Source organism: Heloderma suspectum, chromosome 5 (assembly GCF_057233095.1).
Source record: "Heloderma suspectum isolate Gila_16-S chromosome 5, 16-S_ref, whole genome shotgun sequence".
NCBI lineage: Eukaryota > Metazoa > Chordata > Lepidosauria > Squamata > Helodermatidae > Heloderma > Heloderma suspectum.
In genome coordinates, this window is record NC_139462.1 from 67,612,206 (window position 1) to 67,635,123 (window position 22,918).

Consider the following 22,918-nt stretch of genomic DNA (forward strand, 5'->3'; position numbering starts at 1 on the left):
ATCAACAAATAAGGCAGCCACACCACTGCTGTGTGTGTGTGTGTGTGTGTGTGTGTGTGTATCATGGTGCATCAGAAAATTGACAAATTTCCCCAGTGTGAGAGGATACAGGAAAATCAGGTTGGGGGAGGGACATGGGAGGACTGCAGGAGCCTAATGGCATTGTGTGGGCAGTCCAAAAAACCCTGCTAACAAGGCAAGATGATGGCACCTTAAAACAGGGTTTTTAAATTTTGTTCCCACTTTTCATTCTGGATGCAGTTTGATTTGTGGATTGTTACATTGTCAGGATAGCCAACTTTATTCAGTAGGTATGAATCCTGGTTTTTATGAATAAATCTGAGAAGCAGAGGACAGCCTATATTCTAACGACATCATCCACAGCTACATGCAGTGTAAACAGGATTGCAATAGTACATGTTAGCTTTGGGGTCATGTGGCATATGAACAAAATAAAGTTTAAAAGAATAAGTATTTTCCTTAAACTGGAGTAACTGCCAGGGAAAGAGTTACACATCTCCTCTTCATTTGCTGGTTTTCCACTAGTAATTGTAGCCTCCTTAAGGTGCCATCTCCTATTGGAGGTTAGATATCATTACAGCTATTTTTTGTTTTTGATGCCGCTGCTCTGAATTGTTGTATAGAAGTACAGCTGAACTATTCCCTCAGATTCTTTAACCATGATGTCCGTCTTCTTCCTATTGATCTTTTTCCTTCCATTTCCCTTGTATAATGAGTTGGAATATGGCGTATTTTTCGCCTCGATAATATGACCAAGGTATTGTAACTTTCTTCTTTTGATGGTCTTTACCAATTCTATTTGTTTGTTTACTCTGTATTAGGGATGTACAAAACTCACTTACCTTTTTGCGGAATCTTTCGCTGTGGAGGGGAGGCGCTCCGTCCCTCCCCCCGGAATCCTTGACGGGGGGAGGCGATCTGGTCCTTCCCCCCAGAATCCTTGGCGGCCGGCTCCGCTCTGCGACCAGGCTGCGGAGCAGCTGGCCAGAGCCGTCCACAGCCGGATTTCTGGCCGCGGACGTGCTGGTGCGGATGCAAATGGCAGCCGCTGTAGCAGCTGCCATTTGCATCCAGCCAGGCAGCCGTGATAGGCTATGTAAGAATTTACGTAGCCTATCACGGCTAACCCCCCCAAAAAACGCAGCATACGCAAATGGCAGCGGCTACAGCGGTTACCATTTGCATTCCCTATTTTTTGCCGATTTATCTTACATAAATATTTACGTAAGATAAAACGGCGGAAAAAAAGGGGAACGCAAATATCGTGGTGGATGCTATTTGCGTTCCTTTATTTTTCGCAGTTCTGGCCTACGTAAATATTTACGTAAGATAAATCGGCAAAAAATAGGGAACGCAAATGGCGGCGGCCATAGCCACCGCCATTTGCGTACGCTGCGTTTTGGGGGGGGTTAGCCGTGATAGGCTACGTAAATTCTTACGTAGCCTATCACAGCTGCAAGGACGGCAATGGCGGCAGCAGTAGCCCTGCTGCGGCCGGCCAGGAGACCAGCCGCCGCAGCATCTGCCCCAGGTAAGTGCTGTCCCGGGAAGATTCCGCGGGGGGGGGGGGCAGGAGGCCGTTCCGCCACGAATTCCTATCACGGCTGCCTGGCTGGACGCAAGAATCCAGCCTCACTGGAATCCGTGGCGGAATTCTCTGCCATCCCTACTCTGTATAGTATGTTCTCATGTGTTACTCAATCAGTCCATGGTATTTTTAGCTTGCATCGGTATAACCACATTTCAGTTGATTCGCTTTTCCTCAGATACTTCTTTTTAAGTGTCCAAACCTCCACTCCATAAAATAATATTGAGAACACATAGCATCTTACCATCTGAATCCTTACTGCAAGATTTAGGTCCCGATTACATAATAATCATTTCACTTTAACAAATGCTGTTCTTGCCATCTCCACTCTTGCGTTTATCTCTTGTGTTAGTTCATTTCTTTCATTGAGCCAAGTTCCTAGGTATTTGTATTTTGTGACTCGCTCAATTGGCGTATCATTTATCGTAAGATTAAATGCAGTAAAAGGTTTTTTTTGCTTATCACCATATATTTTGTTTTCTTTATATTTATTTTAAGGCCATACTCATTAACTTACTTTATTAATCCAATCTGGTAATTTTTGTAAGTTGGATATATTATCTGACATTACTATGGTGTTATCAACATATCGAACTATGTTAATTATTTTTCTGTGTTAATAAACATCAATAATATAATTATTGATGTTTATGCCAGCCATTTGTTCGGCAAGTGCTTCATTAAATATAGCTTCAGAATATAAATTAAACAGCATAGGTGATAGGACACAGCCTTGTCTTACTCCTCTTTGAATTTGAATTTCTTCAGATAACTCTACTCTCTATCTATACGAACTGAGGCTGTTTGATTCCAATACAAATTTTCTATAATCCGAATCTCTTGACTATCGATACCAGTTTTTCTCAGTATGTCAGTCAGTTGTTTGTGATGAACTTTATCAAATGCCTTCTCATAATCAATAAATCCCTAATGCCTTCTCGCAATCAATAAATCCCTTTATTCATATCAAGACATCTTTGAATTAAGATGTTAATTCCAAATAATGCTTTTCTTGTTCCCATCCCACTTCTAAATCCAAACTGTGTTTCACTTATATTCAATTCTAATTTCTTATACATTTGATTGTGAATAATTTTTAGAAATATTTTTAATGCATGGCACATAAGGCTGATAGTTCTGTATTTGGAGCATTCTTTAGCATTGTCTTTTTTGGGCAATACTACAAATGTTGATTTAGGCCATTCTCTTAGTATGATACCGGTTGTATAGATAGTGTTATATAATTGTACCAAGTGTTGTATTTCATCCCCTTCTTGAGTAGTTCAATCGGTATCCCTTCAAGGCTGACAGCCTTTTTTTCCTTTACATTCCTTACAGCATATTCTACCTCTTCACAGGTAATATCAGGTCCATGTCTCCCTCCATCCTCTTTATTCAACTCTGGTCTCATATCATCAAATAATTCCTTAATGTATTCTTCCCATCTAATAAGTTTTTGTGATAATTCTACTATTATTGTTCCATGTTTATCTTTCAGTAAACCAAACTGTTTCTTTTTCCCTACAGAAGTGGCTTCTTTCACTTTTTTATGCAACTCAAACATGTCATGCTTGCTTTCTAGTTCTTCAATTTCTTTACTTCTGTGCTGTCTACCATAAATTTCTCTTTCATTTCTATGATCTTGTACTCCACCTAATATATTGTTTGGTCCTGAATCTTCTGCCAAACTTCCCATGTATCATGTGTTTCTCAACACCAAAAAACAGATTAAGAGGAAACTGTCTTTTTATTTGTGGCTTAACCTAATTTAACAAGTGCTGGGAAACTACTTTCCTGTAGAGAATGAGAAGTGATTAGTAGCCTGTTCTTTAAGCCAGTTAGTCATGTAGCAGGGTTTCCAGCATGCACTACTCTGCACATCTGAGTAAGTAGAGAGTTGCAATTAGAGGAGAGCTAAGTGCATTGTTCAGGAGGCAGCAACAAAATCCATCCCAAAGAAAAAGAAATGCAAGAAAGCAAAGTGGCTGTCTGAGGAGGCTTTACAAGTAGCTGAGGAAAGAAGGGAAGCAAAAAGCAAGGGAGAAAGGGGAAGATATACCCAACTGAACGCAGAGTTCCAGAGAATAGCAAGGAGAGACAAGAAGGCCTTCTTAAATGAACAATGCAAAGAAATCGAGGAAAACAACAGAATGGGAAAGACTAGAGATCTCTTCAAGAAAATTGGAGATCTCAAGGGAACGTTTTGTGCAAAGACGGGCATGATAAAGGACAAAGAAGGCAGGGACCTAACAGAAGCAGATGAGATTAAGAAGAGGTGGCAAGAATACACAGAAGAACTATCCAGGAAAGATCTGAATGTCCCTGATAGCCATGATAGTGCGGTCACTGAACTTGAGCCGGACATCCTCAAGAGTGAAGTCAAGTGGGCCTTAGGAAGCATTAGTAACAACAAAGCTAGCGGAGATGACAGTCTTCCAGCCGAGCTGTTTAAAATCCTAAAAGATGATGCTGTTAAAGTGCTGCATTCAATATGTCAACAAATCTGGAACACTCAACAGTGGCCACAAGACTGGAAAAGGTCAGTTTACATTCCAATTCCAAAGAAGGGCAACGCCAAAGAGTGTTCAAACTACTGCACAATTGCGCTCATTTCACATGCCAGCAAGGTGATGCTCAAAATCCTACAAGCTAGGCTTCAGCAGTATGCGAACCGAGAACTACCGGAAGTACAAGCTGGGTTTCGAAGAGGCAGAGGAACTAGAGATCAAATCGCCAACATTCGCTGCATCATGGAGAAAGCAAGAGAATTCCAGAAAAACGTCTATTTCTGCTTCATTGACTACGCTAAAGCCTTTGATTGTGTGGATCACAACAAACTGTGGCAAATTCTGAAAGTGATGGGAGTACCAGACCACCTTACCTGTCTCCTGAGAAACCTGTACGAGGGTCAAGAAGCAACAGTAAGAACCAGACATGGAACAACCGATTGGTTCAAAATTGGGAAAGGAGTACGACAAGGCTGCATATTGTCACCCTGCTTATTTAACTTATATGCAGAGTACATCATGAGAAATGCCGGGTTGGATGAATCAGAGGTCGGAATTAAGATTTCTGGGAGAATTATCAACAACCTCCGATATGCAGACGATACCACCCTAATGGCAGAAAGCGAAGAGGATCTAAAGAGCCTCTTGTTGAGGCTGAAAGAGGAGAGTGCAAAAGCTGGTTTGAAACTCAACATTAAAAAAACTAAGATCATGGCATCTGGCCCCATCACTTCCTGGCATATAGAAGGGGAAGAAATGGAAGCAGTGACAGATTTTACTTTCTTGGGCTCCAAGATCACCGCAGACGGTGACTGTAGCCATGAAATTAAAAGACGCTTGCTCCTTGGGAGGAAAGCTATGGCCAACCTAGACAGCATAGTAAGAAGCAGAGACATCACCTTGCCGACAAAGGTCCGTCTAATCAAAGCCATGGTTTTCCCAGTAGTAATGTATGGCTGTGAGAGCTGGACTATAAGGAAGGCTGAGCGCCGAAGAATTGATGCTTTCCAACTGTGGTGCTGGAGAAGACTCTTACGAGTCCCCTGGACTGCAAGGAGGTCAAATCAGTCCATCCTAAAGGAAATCAACCCTGAGTGCTCATTGGAAGGACAGATAATGAAGGTGAAGCTCCAATATTTTGGCCACCTAATGCGAAGAGAAAACTCTCTGGAAAAGACCCTGATGCTGGGAAAGACTGAAGGCAAAAGGAGAAGGGGACGGCAGAGGATGAGATGGCTAGATAGCATCACGGATGCAATGAATATGAACTTGAGCACGCTCCGGGAGAGAGCGCAGGACAGGAAGGCCTGGCGTGCTATGGTCCATGGGGTCACGAAGAGTCGGACACGACTGAACGACTGAACAACAACAAAGTGCATAGCACTTATAAGGAACCCAATAAATCAGCCCCTTCCAGCAAATCATGTATGCCTACTCAGAAGTAAGTTCCATTGAGCTCAGTGGAATACCCAGTAAGGATTATAGTATACCATGGGTATAGTATGGCAGCTTTAGTGTTGTTAGTAAGAATGTTTACTTTAAAAAGACATTACAGAGGGATGTTCCAAAAGTTACAGAAGGATGTTGCAAATCAGTGAGGTGTTTTGTAACATCCTAGGCAAAGAGGTAACAAACAAAATTCAAATATTAGTTGCTAGGGAAGGACCATCTACATGCAGTTTATGGATCTCCTATTTTGTTGCGGTGATTCTGTTAATTGAATTTTGTATATTGAACAAGATGTTTCTTAATTTTTCCAAGTCCAGAAATGAGATCTGTACCAATTCACAGGAAACAGACACACCAGTGGAAAACATCTACAGGTGCCATAGAAAATAATTTACGTTGGTAAATTTACCCAACTCAGTGTAAGGGTATTGTACTTTTCTTTTGCCCTTCCTTTTATGACTAGCTTCTGACCTATCTTTTTGTCTTTTATGAAAGCAGGGGCAGAAGTAATACGAAGAGTAAAATGCTTGAAGCACATTAAAAAATAAATTGATACGTTACAGTACCTGTGAAAGGTTTCTTCCTGTTTCCCCTCCCCCTATTTTTAAATGTTCTAAATTTGTCTTTAAACTAATTTCTATTACCAACAGCACATAGGCAACGAAACACTTAATTTCAAAGAGAGTTGAACAAATGGTTTAATTATTAGAGCTTCAGCTATTGGGCGGTATAGAAATGAAATGAAATGAATGAATAAATAAATAAAATTATCTGGAGCTGCTTGTTTGGGTTTTCTTAAAAGACGGCCATGCAGTAGTTCCATGCTTTTTCTTCCTGATGTTCCAGCCAATGCTTCTAGGTAAGGTGAAACTCAGTTGTTTCACTAGCTTATTAGTGGAAGTGGCAAGTAGAGAAATGTTGGGTTTTCTTACATTCCTTTTGAGATTCACCCAAGCAATCAAAGCTTTTGGCCAGAACCTCAAATATCTTCTCTGGTTTCACAGTGTATTTCCTCTCTGGATTTATTTGTAATGTACCCCTGGCATTTGGAGGGGATTAAGGCTTAAATGCCATTTGAAAAGAAAACAAAGGCCACCTCTGTCTAAACAATGAGAAACAGTTTCAAAATGTCTTTTTATGCCTCCTAAGAATCTATTTAGCTTTCTCTCTACCTGACCTCCAGCTAAAGGTCCCACTGAGAATGCTGTAGCGAGTCCTATCTGGGTTGTTGTTGCTGTTGTTGTTGTTGTTGTTTGTTTTTGAGCAGGGGTGCTTTCAGATGGAGGGCTCCTAGTGGTACCAACTAGAAGGCATTGTGCAGCTATTACGTTTTTTTCCTTAATGGGTTTTCTGTGGTAAGAAAAAAGGCAGAAGAGGAGTGGTGGGAAAACATGGGAGGGTTATGCATGAAAGATAACAATGTCTGGACCCCCTGTAAAATTCCATAAATGAAGAAGGTTAAAGGCACGATAAAAGACTTGTCTAGAAGCACCGTGACTCTGCAGCTAAAAGTAAAGAGGCAACAGAAGAAGCTGTAGTATCTCAATGATTTATATCTGAAAGAAACAGAAGCAGGTTTATTTAATTTAATGTAAGAATCCCAATTTCTGGAATAGAGTGGAAAACTGGGCCACTACTCTCTTAATTCCTCTAGTCTCTTCTGGAAGAGATTTCAGCACCAGCCCTTTAAGGCCTCAGGGGGTTATGTTGTAGCATTTGTTAAAATGATCCTCATCTTCAAAAACTGCATTAGCAATCCCAAAATATAACATTGGAACTTCTCGTAAGGAGAGAAGCATTGACTTGCTCGATCAGTCAGGCATTCTGTCTTTAAGGCTGCAATTTGATACAAATTAACCTGTAGGTAATTGCCATTGAACTCAGTGCGGTTACTTCTGAGCAGACATGTATAGGATTGCACTGTAGGAGTACTTACATAAGAACATAAGAAGAGCCATGCTAGATCAGACCATCTAGTCCAGCATTTTGCTCAGGCAGTGGCCAACCAGATGCCCACTGGAGATCCACGCGCAGACATGAGTGCAAGATGTCTGCTTGCCTCCCGCCCATGTTCCCCAGCAACTGTGTACATAGCCATACTGCCTCTGATACTGGTAGTAGCATATAGCCATCAGGACTAGTAGCTATCAATAGCCTTATCCTCCATGAATTTGTCCAATCCCCTTTTAAAGCCATCCAAATTGGTGGCCATCACTACATATTTTGTGCTTTTATGTAAATGTTTTTAAAACTTTGTATACTGTATTTTAATGTTTTAACTTTTGTAAACCACCCAGAGAGCTTCAGCTATGGGGCAGTGTAGAAATATAATAATAATCTTAAAAAAATCTTGTTTAACTTTGCACTATGTGAAGAAGTACATCCTTTTATCTGTCCTGAATCTCCCACCAATCAGCTTTGTGGGATGACCTCGGCTTCTAGTATCATGTGAGATGGAGAAAAATGTCTCCCCATCCACTTTCTCCACACCATACATAATTTTGTGCCTCCTGTCACAGAGATCCCCAATGTGGTGCCCACGGGTCAACATGGCACACGTGGGCTCCCAAAAAATATATTTTTTTATTTTTCCCCATTTTTTAAAATATATGTACATGAATTTCTATGAGATGCATACAACTTTCTAGCAATTATACATGGGCTGCAACAAAAGTGGACCAAATATCCAAATAAGTATCCATTTGAAGATGACATCCATGTGACACCTTTCCAAATATTGAAAGCATTGTTATGTCCTCAATCCGGTGCATTATAGGAGGTTAGTGTGTATCCCTCCAATGTTGTAATATTAGTCTTTTATGTGTCAAAAGGGTGCAGAGTATTCATTTACCCTGACCATTTGTTAATTTCCATGAAGCAGGTAAATCATTTAAAGAGCGTGCACATCAGTGAATATTAAAGACTGTCCGAGGACATTTTTCTGTTTAATAGCCTCCCCGCCCCTCGCTCCCACCCCCACAAAGAAGCAACTATTGGACATTGCAAAAATATGTTTAAAAGAGGCATTGGCTGAATTGTACTGCCAACAATTAGCCAAATTAGACAATCCCTTATTAAATAGATGTTGCAGTGTCCAATAGACACGAAGTAAAAGTTTTTGCTGAATAAGACACAGCCTAAGATCCATAGATGCGAAAGGCAGGCACCAAAAGTGGTGACCCACTGATTAGGCATTTTGTCTTGGTGCCCATAGCAGTATCTCAAATTCCTAAATGCGCCCACAGGTCCGAAAAGGTTGGGGTCCCCTGTGTTATCATGTCTTCCCTTACTTGCCTTTTTCTGAGCTAAACAATCTCAGTTTTTGTAACTTTTCCTATAGGGAAGTTGCTCCAGCCCCTTGATAGACAGGTTGCTTACCTGTAACTGTAGTTCTTTGAGTGGTCATCTCTGCATTCACACAAATGAGCTCTGCCTATGCGGAGCCTTGATTTAGAAAACTTCCATAGCTGAGCAGTTTTGGCAGGAATCCTTCCCACTCCATCCCAGCATTCATGTCCCTAGTGGGTTCCTGCTTATTCCCTCAGTTCCTTGAGACCAACATTGTAGCCTCGGAACCGAGAAGAAATACCTTCTGAAGCCAACATCGAACTCAAGTATGACATCGAAGAGGGGACAACAAGTGGGTTGTGTGAATGCACAGATGACCACTCAGAGAACTACAGTTAGGGGTAGCAACCTGTCTTTCTTTGTCATGGTCTCTGTGCATCACATATATGGTTGAGTAGCAAGCTAACTTATAAAGTGAGTTGGTGTCCTATCACAAAACAGAAGAAAGGCACAACCACGTGGCCATCTCCAAGGCAGAAAAGGCAAAGAGAATGTCTGTCAGACCGTGGTAACTTGGCTGTGCAATGGACATGCTTTCTAAATGGGGCCTTTCTAAATGGGCAATCAGAAGATTGTGAAAAACAAATAAAATAAAAACAATGTGAAGAGTAAAGATAGAAAAAACACTTTGATAGAAGACAAAGAATAAAACCTCCGCTGAAAAAGCACTTTTAGATTGAACTGAATGCAAGAGTGGTTCTCACACGAGGTGACCACAATGGCGGTCGAAATGGAACTAATAAGCAGGAATCTGCTAGGGACATGTGCACTGGGACTGGGAAGAGTTCCCACTAAAACTCCTCAGCTATAGAGGTTCCCCAAATCGAGGATCTGCGCAGGGACAGAGCCCGTATGTGTGATGCATAGAGACCACGAAGAAGAACATTTAGTCGCCTTTAGGCAGCTGAGGCAGTGACCTGGTTCGCATGATCACTGCAGCCCACTGTGACTTATAGGTCTTATAAGTCATAATTTATAAGTGTTATAAGTCATAAGTTATAACTATGACTTCTAAGTCAGTGTGGATTGCGGTGATTGCGGGTGCCAGGTTGCCAATCCAAACCCTGAGCACCGCGGCTTCATGTTATGTGTGAATCTGGTGAGGGTGGGTTGTTGGGGTGGTTGACAAGCCATGCAGAACCCATGACCTGTTTTAGATTTGCGGGTGGCTTGTCAACCACCCTAGCAACTCAACCATGCCAGGTGTGCACATAACGAGAAGCTACGGTGCACCTCTGCTATGCCCCAAATATCCGAAAAGCTGGCCACAACTTCAGTGAGAAGCCCACAGGGAAATCCATCCACAGTGGCTTCTCGTTAAATACAAATCGGGCTAGTGAGAAGCTCATAAGCAGGACAGAAACGTGAATGCTGTCATTCTAGGGTTCGCCTCTAGTAACTGTTCATCTAAATTGAAACACATTTGAGAACTACAATTTGCAAGCTTTGATGCCAAGTATTCTTTAAAAAAAATGCAATTATAACCAAACAAAAGGGGGGCCTGTAAATAGTAACACCGATAGCAAGAACATAAGAAAAACAAGAATAAAAACATATTCATTTACAATAACTGTTCATGCCAAGGGTTCCAGACACAAATCAAATACCAAACACTACATAAGCTAACCCAAAATGTAATATGGAAATTTCTCATAAGGACAAAAGCATTGCTCAATCTCCACCATTCTGTCTTTAAAACTGCGATCTGATACAAATTTACCTGCAGGTAAGTGCCATTGATTCAATGGGGCTTACTTCTGAGCAGACGTGTATAGGATTCTACTATAAGAGTGCTTAGGCAGCTGAGACAGTGCTCATAAACAGGACAGGAATGTGAAACCTATCATTCTAGGATTTGTCTCTCCTATCTTCTAATCTAAATGAGCTGAAACACATTTGTTCCAGAGAACTATAATTTGCAAGCGTTGATGTCAAATATTCCATTCATTCATTCATTCATTACATTACATTTGAAAATCACCCAGTAACATAAGTTCTCTGGGCAAGTATACACATTAAAAACATAAAATGCAAAAGTAACAATAAATTTAAAATGCATTTAAAATGGGGCTTTCTGCTTCAGTTTTAAATGCAGGATCACAATGACTCCCTTTTTCACCCACTTCCTTTCCCCTTTCCCCCTCCTCCTCCCTGTATCTGAGTCTTCCATTATCTTTCATTGATCTCCCTCCTCTTCTTGCCGCTTTTACTCTTTTCATGGAGGAAACAAGCGCAACACAACGGGGTAATTTGATAGCTCATTATCTAATTATCTATGACCTATTTAAAAATGGAACACAGGGCATTTAGTGCAGGAGATGCCTGAATGATTGTGGCTTCATGTAAAGAGCCCGCAAACTTCCGTGAAGGAGCAATCTCAATCGTGGGATAAAAGCTCAGTGTGAAGGAACCCTGTATAATGTGACCATATCAACCAGCTCCCACTAACAAACTAGACATCCTGTTTTGGACGATCTGAAGTTTCTAGACCATTTTTAAAGGCAGCCCCACATATAAAGTATTGCGATAATCCAAAGTAGTGCAATGTGTTATGCATAGCCCTGTCTTTGACACTGTTTACTGTCATTAGTTGGCTGTAAGGCCAATTTTCCCCTGCTCTGTTTTCCCCTCACAGCTGATGCCCACAGTATTCTGTGCTTCTGGAGAAAGGAAAGAGAGATGTAATGGGTGTTTACTTGGGAAGCCTAAAATGATTAATCAGTGGAAACATTAGCAATGCCAGACAAGTTTTGCTAAAAGATGCTATCAAACTTCTGAACTGTGCAAGTGGAGGAGAGTGCCTGCCAGAGGTGCAGTCTGCAGGCCCAGATATGCCCTCCAGGGTCTCTGACAGCAGCATTATAGAAGATGCTGTGGGAAGAAGGTTGGCTACTCTTGGTTCCAACTGCAAGTTGCGTCCTGATAACATTGGCAACTCATCAAGAGATTCTGCGGCTCATGTCTTCACTGCACCTCACACACACACCCTGCCCCACAGTACCACAAGGCCTTGGATCTGCCTTTCCCCACCTGGCACCCTTCGGATGTGTTGGACCACAACTCCCATAATCCCCAGCCAGCACAGCCATTATGGGAATTGTAGTCCAACACACCTGGAAGGCACAAGGCTGGGGAAGGCTGCCTTAGATTGCTGATGCTGTTGAGCTGCCTGCCCTAGTTTTCCAGTCATAAAAAGGAAACCCAATCGAATAAGTCCATGAGCTACTAGTGGAGCTTTGGCCAAACGATTGGGAGGGGTGTGCCTGTAAATTTTTTGTCTTCCAGTTCACTTCCTTCCAGCAGTGCTTCTTTGATGCGTTCCTTCTCCTGCAGCAGCCCGATGATCTTGTTTATAGAAATTCAAGCAAAGAGAGATGCAAGATTAATTGTGCTTTTTAAATTGCGAATAGTTTGTTTTTTTTAAATTGCGTTTTAATACTGTTAATGCGGCTTTGTGAGTCGCCCAGAGAACTTGCGTTCTGGGGCGCCTCTGGAATTACGGCATTGGAGCCATACAGTAACTACCTTTTCAACTCAGCTCGGCGCGCCACTCGACTTGCCAGCGGCGCTGGGTGGGTGAGGAAAAGCCGCTCCTTCCCCCGGGGCCCCGCCTTTCAGGTTGGCTGGGAGAGACGTTTTCGCTTTCTCCCTCGACTAGATGGCCGAATCTGGAGTGCAGGCGAACTAAACAAAAGTGAGCCTGCCAGGCGGGCGGGCGGGCAGGCGTCGCCAGGAAAGCGTAGTCTGTCGAGCCTGTGAATGGAGGGCTGTGCTGCGAAGTAGCCCCCTCTCTTCCAGGCTCTAAAGCCCTGTCGTTTTCCAGGTAAGGTGAATGCCCCCTCCCATCAATCATCCTTGGCAGTTCCCGGGGAAGCTGGGGAGAGGAGAGCAGGGGAAGGGGTGGGGGGATCCGCTTGGCTACCGAAACATATTCGCCTCTGACAGGGTAGGGGGGAAATTTGATTGAGCTGGCGGAGGTGCTCCTTTGTGCGGTTTTGTTGCTGGGGGGTTGACCCCTTTGCATCACAAAGGCTTAGCACGAAATCAATCTACTCCGAGCCATTGGCTTCCCTTTGCCACGTTTCCTTCGCTTTCCTAGCTGGCACGTCAGTGGGTGCCGGGCTCTCTCCTCCACCCCACCCCACGCTTCCCCGAACGATTTGCTGTTGAGATTAAGCAGCAAATCAAACCGGCTCATTTTTATTTTTTTAAGGGAAATGGGAGTTTTTGGAGGGATGGAAGGGCACGGTCTCTTGCTCCGGAGTGATTTCTCCTCCTTCGGTCTGCTTCTCGATCCCCTGCATTAGTTAGCATCTTGGTTCTGTTGAACCTGCAAGTGTCCCCGTGAATGTAGGAAGAGGCCAGCTTGGCAGGACACAGATTGTGTCAATGACTTGGGGTGGGGGTGTCATAAGAGAAATATAACGCTTTCCCAAGTCTGTATCAATATGTTGCTTCTCTAAAAATTAAAGGGGGTGTGTGTTATATTTCAATTCTGGGGAAATCTGAACCACTACCAGACGGAAGCAGCATTCAACAAAAGCCCTATATACTACTATTGCATAGGATAGTGATGCTACTTTACATGGGAACTGTGCAGTAACATCTGCTATGAATAAAGTAGGAATTACAAATGAATCTGAAGTTACAAATGCAGTGGAAGGGCCCAAATGCTCCTTCCAAATCTGGCAAATGCAGATTGTAAACCTCTTACTGTTTAAGGGCCAAGCTACATTCATGTATCTTTCAAGTTACTGATGCCTTCAGTGATCTATTTTCAGTCAGCAAGTCCATCTCTGTATCTTGCAATCAGTACATGTTATCTTGAAGTACATCTTGTAAAGAGAGACAGGTCCAATAGAAATGTCACAAAACAATGCATTTTCCACTTGGTAGTGTCTGTCAACACTTTCCTAACACTTACTACATGGTTGATGGGAATTACTTCTAAATAAGGCTGAAATCCTAAGTGCTCTTCCTTAGGGAGTAAGTCCCATTAAGCAGAGTGGGACTCGCTTCAGGTAAATGTGCAAAAGATTGCACTGTAAATTTGCAATCCTATTGAAATTAATTGAAATCCCATGTTGTCAATATGCTTAGGATTGCAGCCTTGTAAACCAGCCATCTATGTATTTACTTGGAAGCAAGTCTTGCTGAGTTCAGTGGTACTTACTCCCAAAAAGGTGTGCATTGGATCACAGCCCTAGTCTGTAAATGTTTTCCCAAATGGTTCCCAATCACGGGCTAATGCGCCATTATACAACAATGTGTGAATCAGAAGCCTAGTGATCTGTTGGCATTTACATATGTCCTTATCATATACTGACAAGCTATTCATTTACTAAGCATTTGCATCTTGATAATAAAATATTGGAAGCAGTACTTGGTCTAGGTGATTTTTTGTTGTTGTGCTTTCTGTGACGAATAAATAATTAGCACCCTTGCAACATGTGTTCTGAAAGAACCACTTTCTGAGTAAAGATTTATTTCACTCCACAGTAACCACCCACTCGCCTTTCTGCCAATCAAAGCTGACGGTGTTTGTGGGATAGCCCTTCTTGCCATGATAAAAAGGCAGGATGTTGAGGCAGAATGAATCAGTAGGAACAGCAGCTGCAGCCACAGAAGAATAAAATCATGAAAAATCCCTTGTATGAAATAGCATCCCTGTTCCTCGAAAAGTTTCTCCTGCTTGCCAACTTCAAACTTCTTGGTATGGGCTCCAGCGCAGAGGAGGAAGAAAAGAAAAAACATGCCTCTTATTGTGACATGACCTATTTCAAGCCAGGGGATTTGCTGGAGGTGCCCCGCACCCTTTTCATTCACTTTGGCATCTACCTGGGGGACAACCGGGTGGCTCACCTTATGCCAGACATCCTACCAGCTCTCACTAATGACCTGAAACAGATCCAGAAGGTGGTGACCAATAAGAGGCTCATCTTGGGCGTCATCACAAAAATGGCCAGGATCCGTGTGGATACAGTGGAGGACTTTGCTTATGGAGGCTCTATTCTGGTGAACCACATGGACAAACTCTTCAAGAACAATGTCCTGTGTAACAAGGAGGTGGTCAGCAGAGCGGAAAAGTTGGTGGGTGCCACTGAATACAGCTTACTTTGGAACAACTGTGAACATTTTGTGACCTTCTGCAGATATGGCTCTTCAGTCAGCTTCCAGACTGACAAGGTAAACTGCTGCTTGCTTTGAGGACCACGATGTGCTGGAAGAGGGAAGGACAAATGCACGGTGCCGTGTCTCTATGGGGCTCAACATTATTCATTTCTAGTATATTTGTATAAGCATTTCCTTTTCCTCCTACACTTTCCTCCCCAGAAAAGAAAGTGAGCTATGTGAGTACTTAGTGCACTCTTCCCCAAACTGGCACCCTTCAGATGTGTTGGACTACAACTGCCATTACTCCCAGCCAGGGCATTGAGAGTTGTAGTCCATCACATCTGGAGGGTGCCAGATTGGGGAAAGCTATCTTGGGGTTTTTGGGGGGTGGGGGACTGGTCATCTTTATTTTGCCTTTAACTCCTAGTAGCCAACTATGTAAGTAAAAAAATACCTAATTAACCATAAGAGGCCATTAATGCCTTTCCTGTTACCTGTAAGATTTGAGTCCTGGCTTCCCTTCCTTGCTTGTTCCAACAAGACTGTTATCCAGACACTTCATAAGCAAAAACATGTCCAGCCACCAGGTCATCTGGGAACTGGGCAGAGCAAGCTGTTGCTGCCAAGGAAGCACAGTGATGGGGCTGTAATTCTAGCCATTCAGTTCTGCTGTCTGAACGCGAACCCAGGCAGAGAGCCGTTCTGTTCCCAAGGCAGTTTAACAACAGCATGCCCTCTTTCCTTTTCTTCCTTTTTCTGGAAGGAGGAGCGAATGTGATAGTCCAAAAGTGCTTCTAAGGAAGGGGACTGTTCTCTGCTCAGAGTTAAACAATGTTGGCGGCCCCGCCTGTAAATGTTGTGCAGCATTCCGTGAGACCCTCGAAAGTTGGCAAATCATTGTTTTAGCACTCCTCTCCTCTCTCTCAGATCAATGACCCGACATCCTGCAAGGGCCCCACTAATTCTGAATGGCCTTTTGCTCTCCAGACAGCTAATGGCCATGCCGTATTTGGTATTTTCCAAGTACCTTTCCATGTAGTGAGGACAGGAGTGTGTTGATACAGGAAGTGGTGTGTAGTGTATATAATGCCCCCTTTGCTTCTTTCTAATGAAAGAGTGATGCCCTGAAAGGCTTAAAGTTTTCTGCTGCTGCTTTCTGGCTTTTTAATACTCATGCAGTAATGGTAGGTGTGTTCCCCCTCCTTTTTCCACCTGCCTCTTTGGTTCGTGAAAAACCTTCAGTCTTCTAATTAGCAACATTCTAAAAGAACTTGTAAACAGCCATTTGAAGCACAGCAACCCCCCACAGAGCTTGAGTCTAGCCTGATTTTGTTTAAATCTGTGTTTTGGTTAGGTATTGTTTTATTTATTTACTATTGTTGAGGATGGGCACAATTTTTAAGTTTCCCAAACTTAACAGTGTTAAGGAAATGGGGCTGTCTTGTCAAATGGGAGATCTGGGAACAGGGAGTAAAAATGTATGTTAGGTTGCACACTGAACTGTTCTAAACAGGCATGATAAAAGGTTGTGTTTTTTTTAACCCATCTTTCTAAACCTGATGGCGCTAAGTTTAAGGTGCTGGATATGATTCTCCTCCTTAGAAAAAACACTTTGTGTAACTGGGGATGGAGGTACTAAGAGCAGAGCTGATCTCCCATCATTCAAGTGAAATAAAGGTACATTTGTGCAGGGATAGAGAGCAGCACAAGCAGCGGCCCCAGGTTAGCTCAGGGGCATGCTTTACAAGCAGACCTTGATTAAGTCTTCCAAAGGAAATACGTCAGATTTATTTAAGTACCAAGCAAATAATTTTTGGTAGTGGAGGCAGTGTTTCTGGGTAGTTAATTAGAATGGAGCACATATTAGCTCTCTGTGCTCAGTGTGGGCAGGGAACAGAGCTGGGGCTATTCTGCTGTAATTTCTCTCTTTTAAAAAATATTGAATCTGCGTGAAATGCCAGTGAAGTCATTTATGTTTGCCAGGTTTCAGAGAGACAAAAACACTTTTTAATTGGCGTTACTGTTTAGCACTGCTCAAATAACAGAGTTTTTGTATACTGTTTCAATCGTCTATTAAATAGCCTGGCTGGAGAGAACCCACAACGTTTAAACCCTTTAGGCCCACTGGTTGAAGTCCACCCCTCCCCAAATCCGCATGTTTCCTTAAGAAATAGGGCAGTTGGTTCTGAAGCCTTCATTTGTTCACTTTACAAAAAACACCACCACCGCACTATTCACTACTCCATGTCTCAAGCCGGATCATCGCTGTGGATTGGCACATTAGGCAAAGACTATTATTTTCCTGTTTTAGTCCATTTCATTCCCAACATTGCATCCCAAAGCCATATCCTGGTAAACAGGTTGCAAATAGCACAATTTTGAAGACGTTTTGTCCTGAAACCACAAGAATGATTGGGGGGAGTGTAAAAGTCAAGGCATTTTAGATTTCCAGTCAATCAAAACTGAATTGAAAAACACGTGCTCAAAATCTCTGAAATAACTCGATGCACAGCCAAAATCTAGTTTCCTTGGCAGTGGTCTTTCCCCATCTGGTTCCTTCCACTGGCTGGGAGTTGTAGGTCAACACATCTGGAAGGCACCAGGTTGGGGAAGGTTGTACTATGGTGTCAGTGATCTGAACGGTTCTAGAAACGTAAACTACCTGGAAGATTAGAAGTTCAGGTGAATGGAGAATGAATTGCCTTGACTATTGGCAGTGACATGGATCAGAGGTATTTTATTAATTAATTTATTTAAAACATTTGTATCCCACCCTATATCATTAAGATCTCAGGGTGGCGTACAGATAAAATCAATTAAAACAGTATAAAACAATGAATAATTTAAACAGCTAAAAACATATTAAACGTTTCAACAAGCTAATACCAATTAGAAAATCTAAAACAATGAAACAGTTAAAACAGTGTGAAACTTTAGAGGATTCAATTAGCTCTCAAAAGCTTTGATGAGAAGCCATATTTTAACTTGGTGCCAAAATGAAACCAACATCTGCACCAATCAGGCCTCCAAGGGGAGGGCATTCCACAGCCAGGGTGCAGCAGCAGAGAAGGCCCTCTCCCACATCCCAGCACAATGTATGTCTCATACTGGTGGAACTCAAAGGAGGGCCCCTCCAACAGGCCTCAATCCTCAGGCAGGCATATATAGGGAGAGGCGCTCCATCAAATATCAAGGTCCCAAGCCGTTTAGGTAAGAGTAGAACTAAACAAGGAGACAGGTCTACAGTTAGAAGAGTGCTTCTTGTACACTTTATTGCCCTATGCAGGAGTTCAGCCTGTGTATGTGGGGGTGTGCATACAAGCCCCATCCCACAATGTTCCTGAGGGTGGGGCCGCCGCATCTAAAATCCTTTGCCTGTGTTTAGTGTTAAATTCTGCAGGGATATGTGTGTTTGTAATTGCATTCAGCTGAACCCAGTTACATCCCCCTGCAGATCTTTGTGGTCAGCGCACATCAGAAGAGCCGGATGTGTGAGAAACCGGTCCCCCTCCCTCCACACTTTTAACCCACTTTTAACTATATGCAGGCTTACAAGTTTCTCTGCCTTAAACAATGGACCCCACAGCCCAGTCAACTCAAGGGCTGAGCTTGCTCTAAAGTTAAGCAGCACACTTCAGAGTTAGAGACAAATTTCTGTAAAGGATATAACCATTGGTTCACCTGGCCCAAAGTTTCAGCCACAGAACCTGTGTCAAATACCAGGGACCAGACTTGGTTGAAGCATTACTCAAGATGTAAATGCTTCTGAACAAGTGCAGAGTCCATTGTGCTTCCCAGTGACTTTAACCAGCTGTCTCACACATTTGGTATTAAGGGAAGAGCTTTCAGGCCAGAGAATGAATTCTAGGAAGGCTTGAGACCCACCACCTCTCATTTTTAGGGCTGCCCAGGCAACCAAAGGGTTTGCTTGTGCTAGCAACTATTTTAAGGGCGCAGATGAAGCAGTTTATAGTCACACCAAGCTGCCTAATACCAGTTCTCACCACTGGTCCATCTTCTCTAGAGCAAGGGTGGGCAGAAAGTAGATCTCCAGATGTTTTGGACTTTAAGTCCTAACATTCTTGACCATGCTGGCAGGGGCTTCTGAGAGTTGCAGTCCAAAACATCTGGAGTTCTACCTTCCGCCCATCCCTGTCTAGAGTACCATATGCTGTAACCTGCAGTGGCTCTGTACAGTCTTAGGCCCTGCTGGTATGAAATCTGGAGACGCTAAGTTTTGTACCTTTGGGGAGTTTTTACATGCGAATCATATGCTGTATCACTAAGCTATGAGTCCACCCCAATCAAAGAGGTGCACCCCAAGATCATCTGCAATGTCACAGTGGATACTGGGGTGCAGCTCTTAGATCATATGTCACAGCTGCTTGCAATAAGAAAACAATTCGGACTACCCCATAAATGTTCATTTTATAATGTTAAAACACTACCGAAGTTTGGCATTGGATAATCTGGAGATCCAGTGAGATGTAGTGGTTTAGAGTGTTGGACTGGGACTTAGGAGATCCAGGTTCTAGTCCCTGCTTGACCGTGAAGCTCACTGGGTAACTTGGGGCCAGTCACTGACTCTCTTCCTAACCTACCTCACAGGGTTGTTGTGAGGATAAAATGGAGAGGAGGGGGACCATGTCAGCTGCCTTGGGTTCCTTGCAAGAGGACAAAATTTGGGATATAATTAATAATACTAAATAAACAATATGTGAATATATATATATATATATATATATATATAAAGGTAAAGGTGTCCCCAGCCAGTCGTGTCCGACTCTAGGGTGCGGTGCTCATCCCCATTTCTAAGCCGAAGAGCCAACGCTGTCCGAAGATGCTTCCGTGGTCATGTGGCCGGCATGACGGAACACAGAGGTGCACGGAACGCTGTTACCTTTCCCGCCGAGGCGGTACCTATTTATCTACTTGCAATTTCTTGCTTTCGAACTGCTAGGTTGGCAGAAGCTGGGACTGGAGACGGGAGCTCACTCCATCACGTGGCACTTGGGTCTCGAACTGCTGTCCTGCCGACCTTCGTCTGCAGTTCAGCGTCTTAACCACTAGGCCACCGCGGCCCTATATATATATATATATATATATATATATATATATATATAAAATGTTATATATATATATATATATATATATATGTGTGTGTGTTATATAAAACAATATGTTATATATTTATAAAGCATGTACTTTTCAACTGGAAGCATTTGCACACTAAACTTTTTCATTCTGATCTTTGCAGTTCTGTGAAACAGTGAAGATGATCATTCGGGACCAGAGGAGTGTTCTTGCATCAGCACTACTGGGACTGGTTTCTATACTCTGCCTGGGTCTGGCACCTTCCACCACTCTCCCTACCATCATTATTCCATTCATGTTGTGGATGGCTGGTTAATGTTGCCCTCAGAGCTTGTTGGCAGCGGTAAATAGAATGTATAACGTATTTATGAAAGCTCAAGCTCTTTCCCAATATTGTGTATAGAGGAAAATGTGACTTGCAGTTGTGTAATGACTACAATACACCCTTGGCCAGAATATGGCGAACAAGGGATAGCTTACTGTGTAAGCCACTGGATTTTGTGAAAATCTTTCCAGAAGGCAACTTTAGTGATGGATTCATGGGGTTTACTCCCAAGCAACTGTGCATGGGTGGCGATCCTAAACTCAGAAATATATTTTGCTAAGATTAATGGGACTAACTACCAAGTAAATAGGCATAAATCTGGAGCATGGGTATACTATGAGAAGAGGCGTTCTTTTGGATGTCACTGAAAGAGGGTATTAGATGAGAGGCAACAAATGGGCAATGAAAACAAGCTACTAGCATTCTGTATCCCTTCTAGATCTGTGAAAGCTACTGTTTTTAACCCAAATACAGTGTACTGTTTCTCACAGGGATAAAGAAAAAAACCCCTCCAGATGTGTGTTTATTGTTACATGTTTAACAACTCCTAACTGGTTCACACCAGCTTTTTCAGATTTCCATAAAGAGAGAAGTTGAATTCACAAAGCCCTTTTCTACTTAAATGATACAAGTGCCTCCCGTCCTGCCTTGGTTTGGGTGCAGGGAAAAATTTGCACCTCCCCAGAGTTACTAAATGTCAATGGATCCAATATAAACCATGCCAGGAGACTTTTGAAGGCTAGCACACGTTGCTAACAAACAAATAAGACACATTTAGGGCACAATCCTATGCATGTTCAGACAGAAAAAGTTCTACAACTCCCAGCATTCCCCAGCCAGCCATGCAGGCTGGGGAATGCTGGGAGTTGTAGGACTTATTTCTGTCTAAACATGCATAGGATAGCACCCTTAGTGCTTGAGGAAAGATGAAAGGAAGCTACCTAGCTCTTTGATCTTTCTTTACAATGAGACCAATCAGCATGGTTTTCTTTTTTTTTAAGCTGCTTTATGACAGCTAATGGCTCTGTTAGTTGCCCTTAAGAGTGGGATACATGTGTTGTCATATTGTCCAGGTCCAGGCTTCCCTTCAGTGAGATGAAACAGCCTGCCCCAGACTGCAGATTTCAGGGTCTTGTTCAAAGGGTGGTTAATTGTTAATGGCTTTGGCTGCAGTCCTATGCACACTTATGCAGGAATGAACACAGTGGGATAAGAACACCCTGTTGGATCAGACCAAAGGTCCATCTAGTCCAGTGTTCTGTTTCCCACAGTGGACAACCAGATGCTTCTGGGAAGCCCACAAGCAGGACTCGAGTGCAATAGTACCCCCGCCAACTGGTATTCAGAGGCACGCTGCCTCTGAGCCTGAAGACTGCATATGTGCCATTATGATTATGCCGTAGATGTATGCCTGATGAAACTTGGATATGGCTGGGCTAGATGTTTATTATATTTTTACCTCCAAGGCGGTGGGGGAATTTGGAATTTCAGCCTCAGATACCAACCTGTCCTGGGCTGCTTCTGGTTGTGTCACGTGGGACAACAGAAAGCATTAAAATTCAGTACCCCCATCTCTTGGAACAGACATGTGTGAATTTCTACACTAACTTCTCACCTTCTCCATGTGCCCCTTTATGGATTACTTCTGTGCTACATGGTCTGCTTTCATCTGCCGTGGGGGCAGGGGATCATGATTTACTTGCGTTTGGTCTATGACATATTGTTTTCAAGCTCTGATAAATAATGAGCTGATTTATATGTTTCTTACTTTAAAACTTACTGGTTTGATTAAAACAAACAAAGGAACTGGTGTGCTTTACACAGTTGCTATTATCTCAGCAGGTGTGTGTAATAGCCCAAATAACTATAAACCACCCACTTTGCAGATGTTCAAGGAAGTAGAATGGCAGGAAGTTAGATGATCAGCATTTCTTTGCTCAATAATTTACATTTTAAAAAGAGACAGTGTGAACCTTACTTTTTCCCCTGCCTCTCTCAGACTGAACTTACAATTTATGCTAACAGCATGGGTGAACTCTCTGCGTGGTGAGCTGCTTAGGCACTCTCATCGCTGGAGCGGATTAGTCCCACACCTGGAAACACCTCCAAAATGAAATGTTTCCCAAGCATGGATGAAATTGGCTCAAAACACAAGGGGTATGTAACCTATTCATACAACCAACTAATGGCCTAGAACAGCCTTCCTTCAACCTAGTTCCCTCCAGATGTATGCAATGACAACCCCCATTGTATCCAGCCAATAGGATTATGAGAATGGTAACCCAACACATCAGGAGGGAACCACATTGGACAAGGCTGGCCTAGAGTGTTCATTTGTGATGACAGTAACAGTGTAATGCAGGTGTAGGCAACCTGATGCCTGTTTGGACTACAGCTCCCATTAGTCCCAGACAGCATGGCCTATCATCAGAAATATTGGACTTATAATCCAAAACATCTAGAGGGTACTGG

The 22,918-nt window shown here is 42.8% G+C and overlaps 1 protein-coding gene across 1 annotated transcript; it reads left to right on the forward strand.

Moving 5' to 3' along the window:
• Positions 1 to 14,507: 14,507 nt before the first annotated feature.
• Positions 14,508 to 21,049, forward strand: LRAT (lecithin retinol acyltransferase). Its single transcript, XM_084856336.1, has 2 exons — positions 14,508 to 15,099; positions 20,285 to 21,049. Exons 1-2 carry the CDS (start codon positions 14,551 to 14,553, stop codon positions 20,435 to 20,437), a joined length of 702 nt encoding a protein of 233 aa, XP_084712462.1. The 5' UTR covers positions 14,508 to 14,550; the 3' UTR covers positions 20,438 to 21,049.
• Positions 21,050 to 22,918: the final 1,869 nt, after the last annotated feature.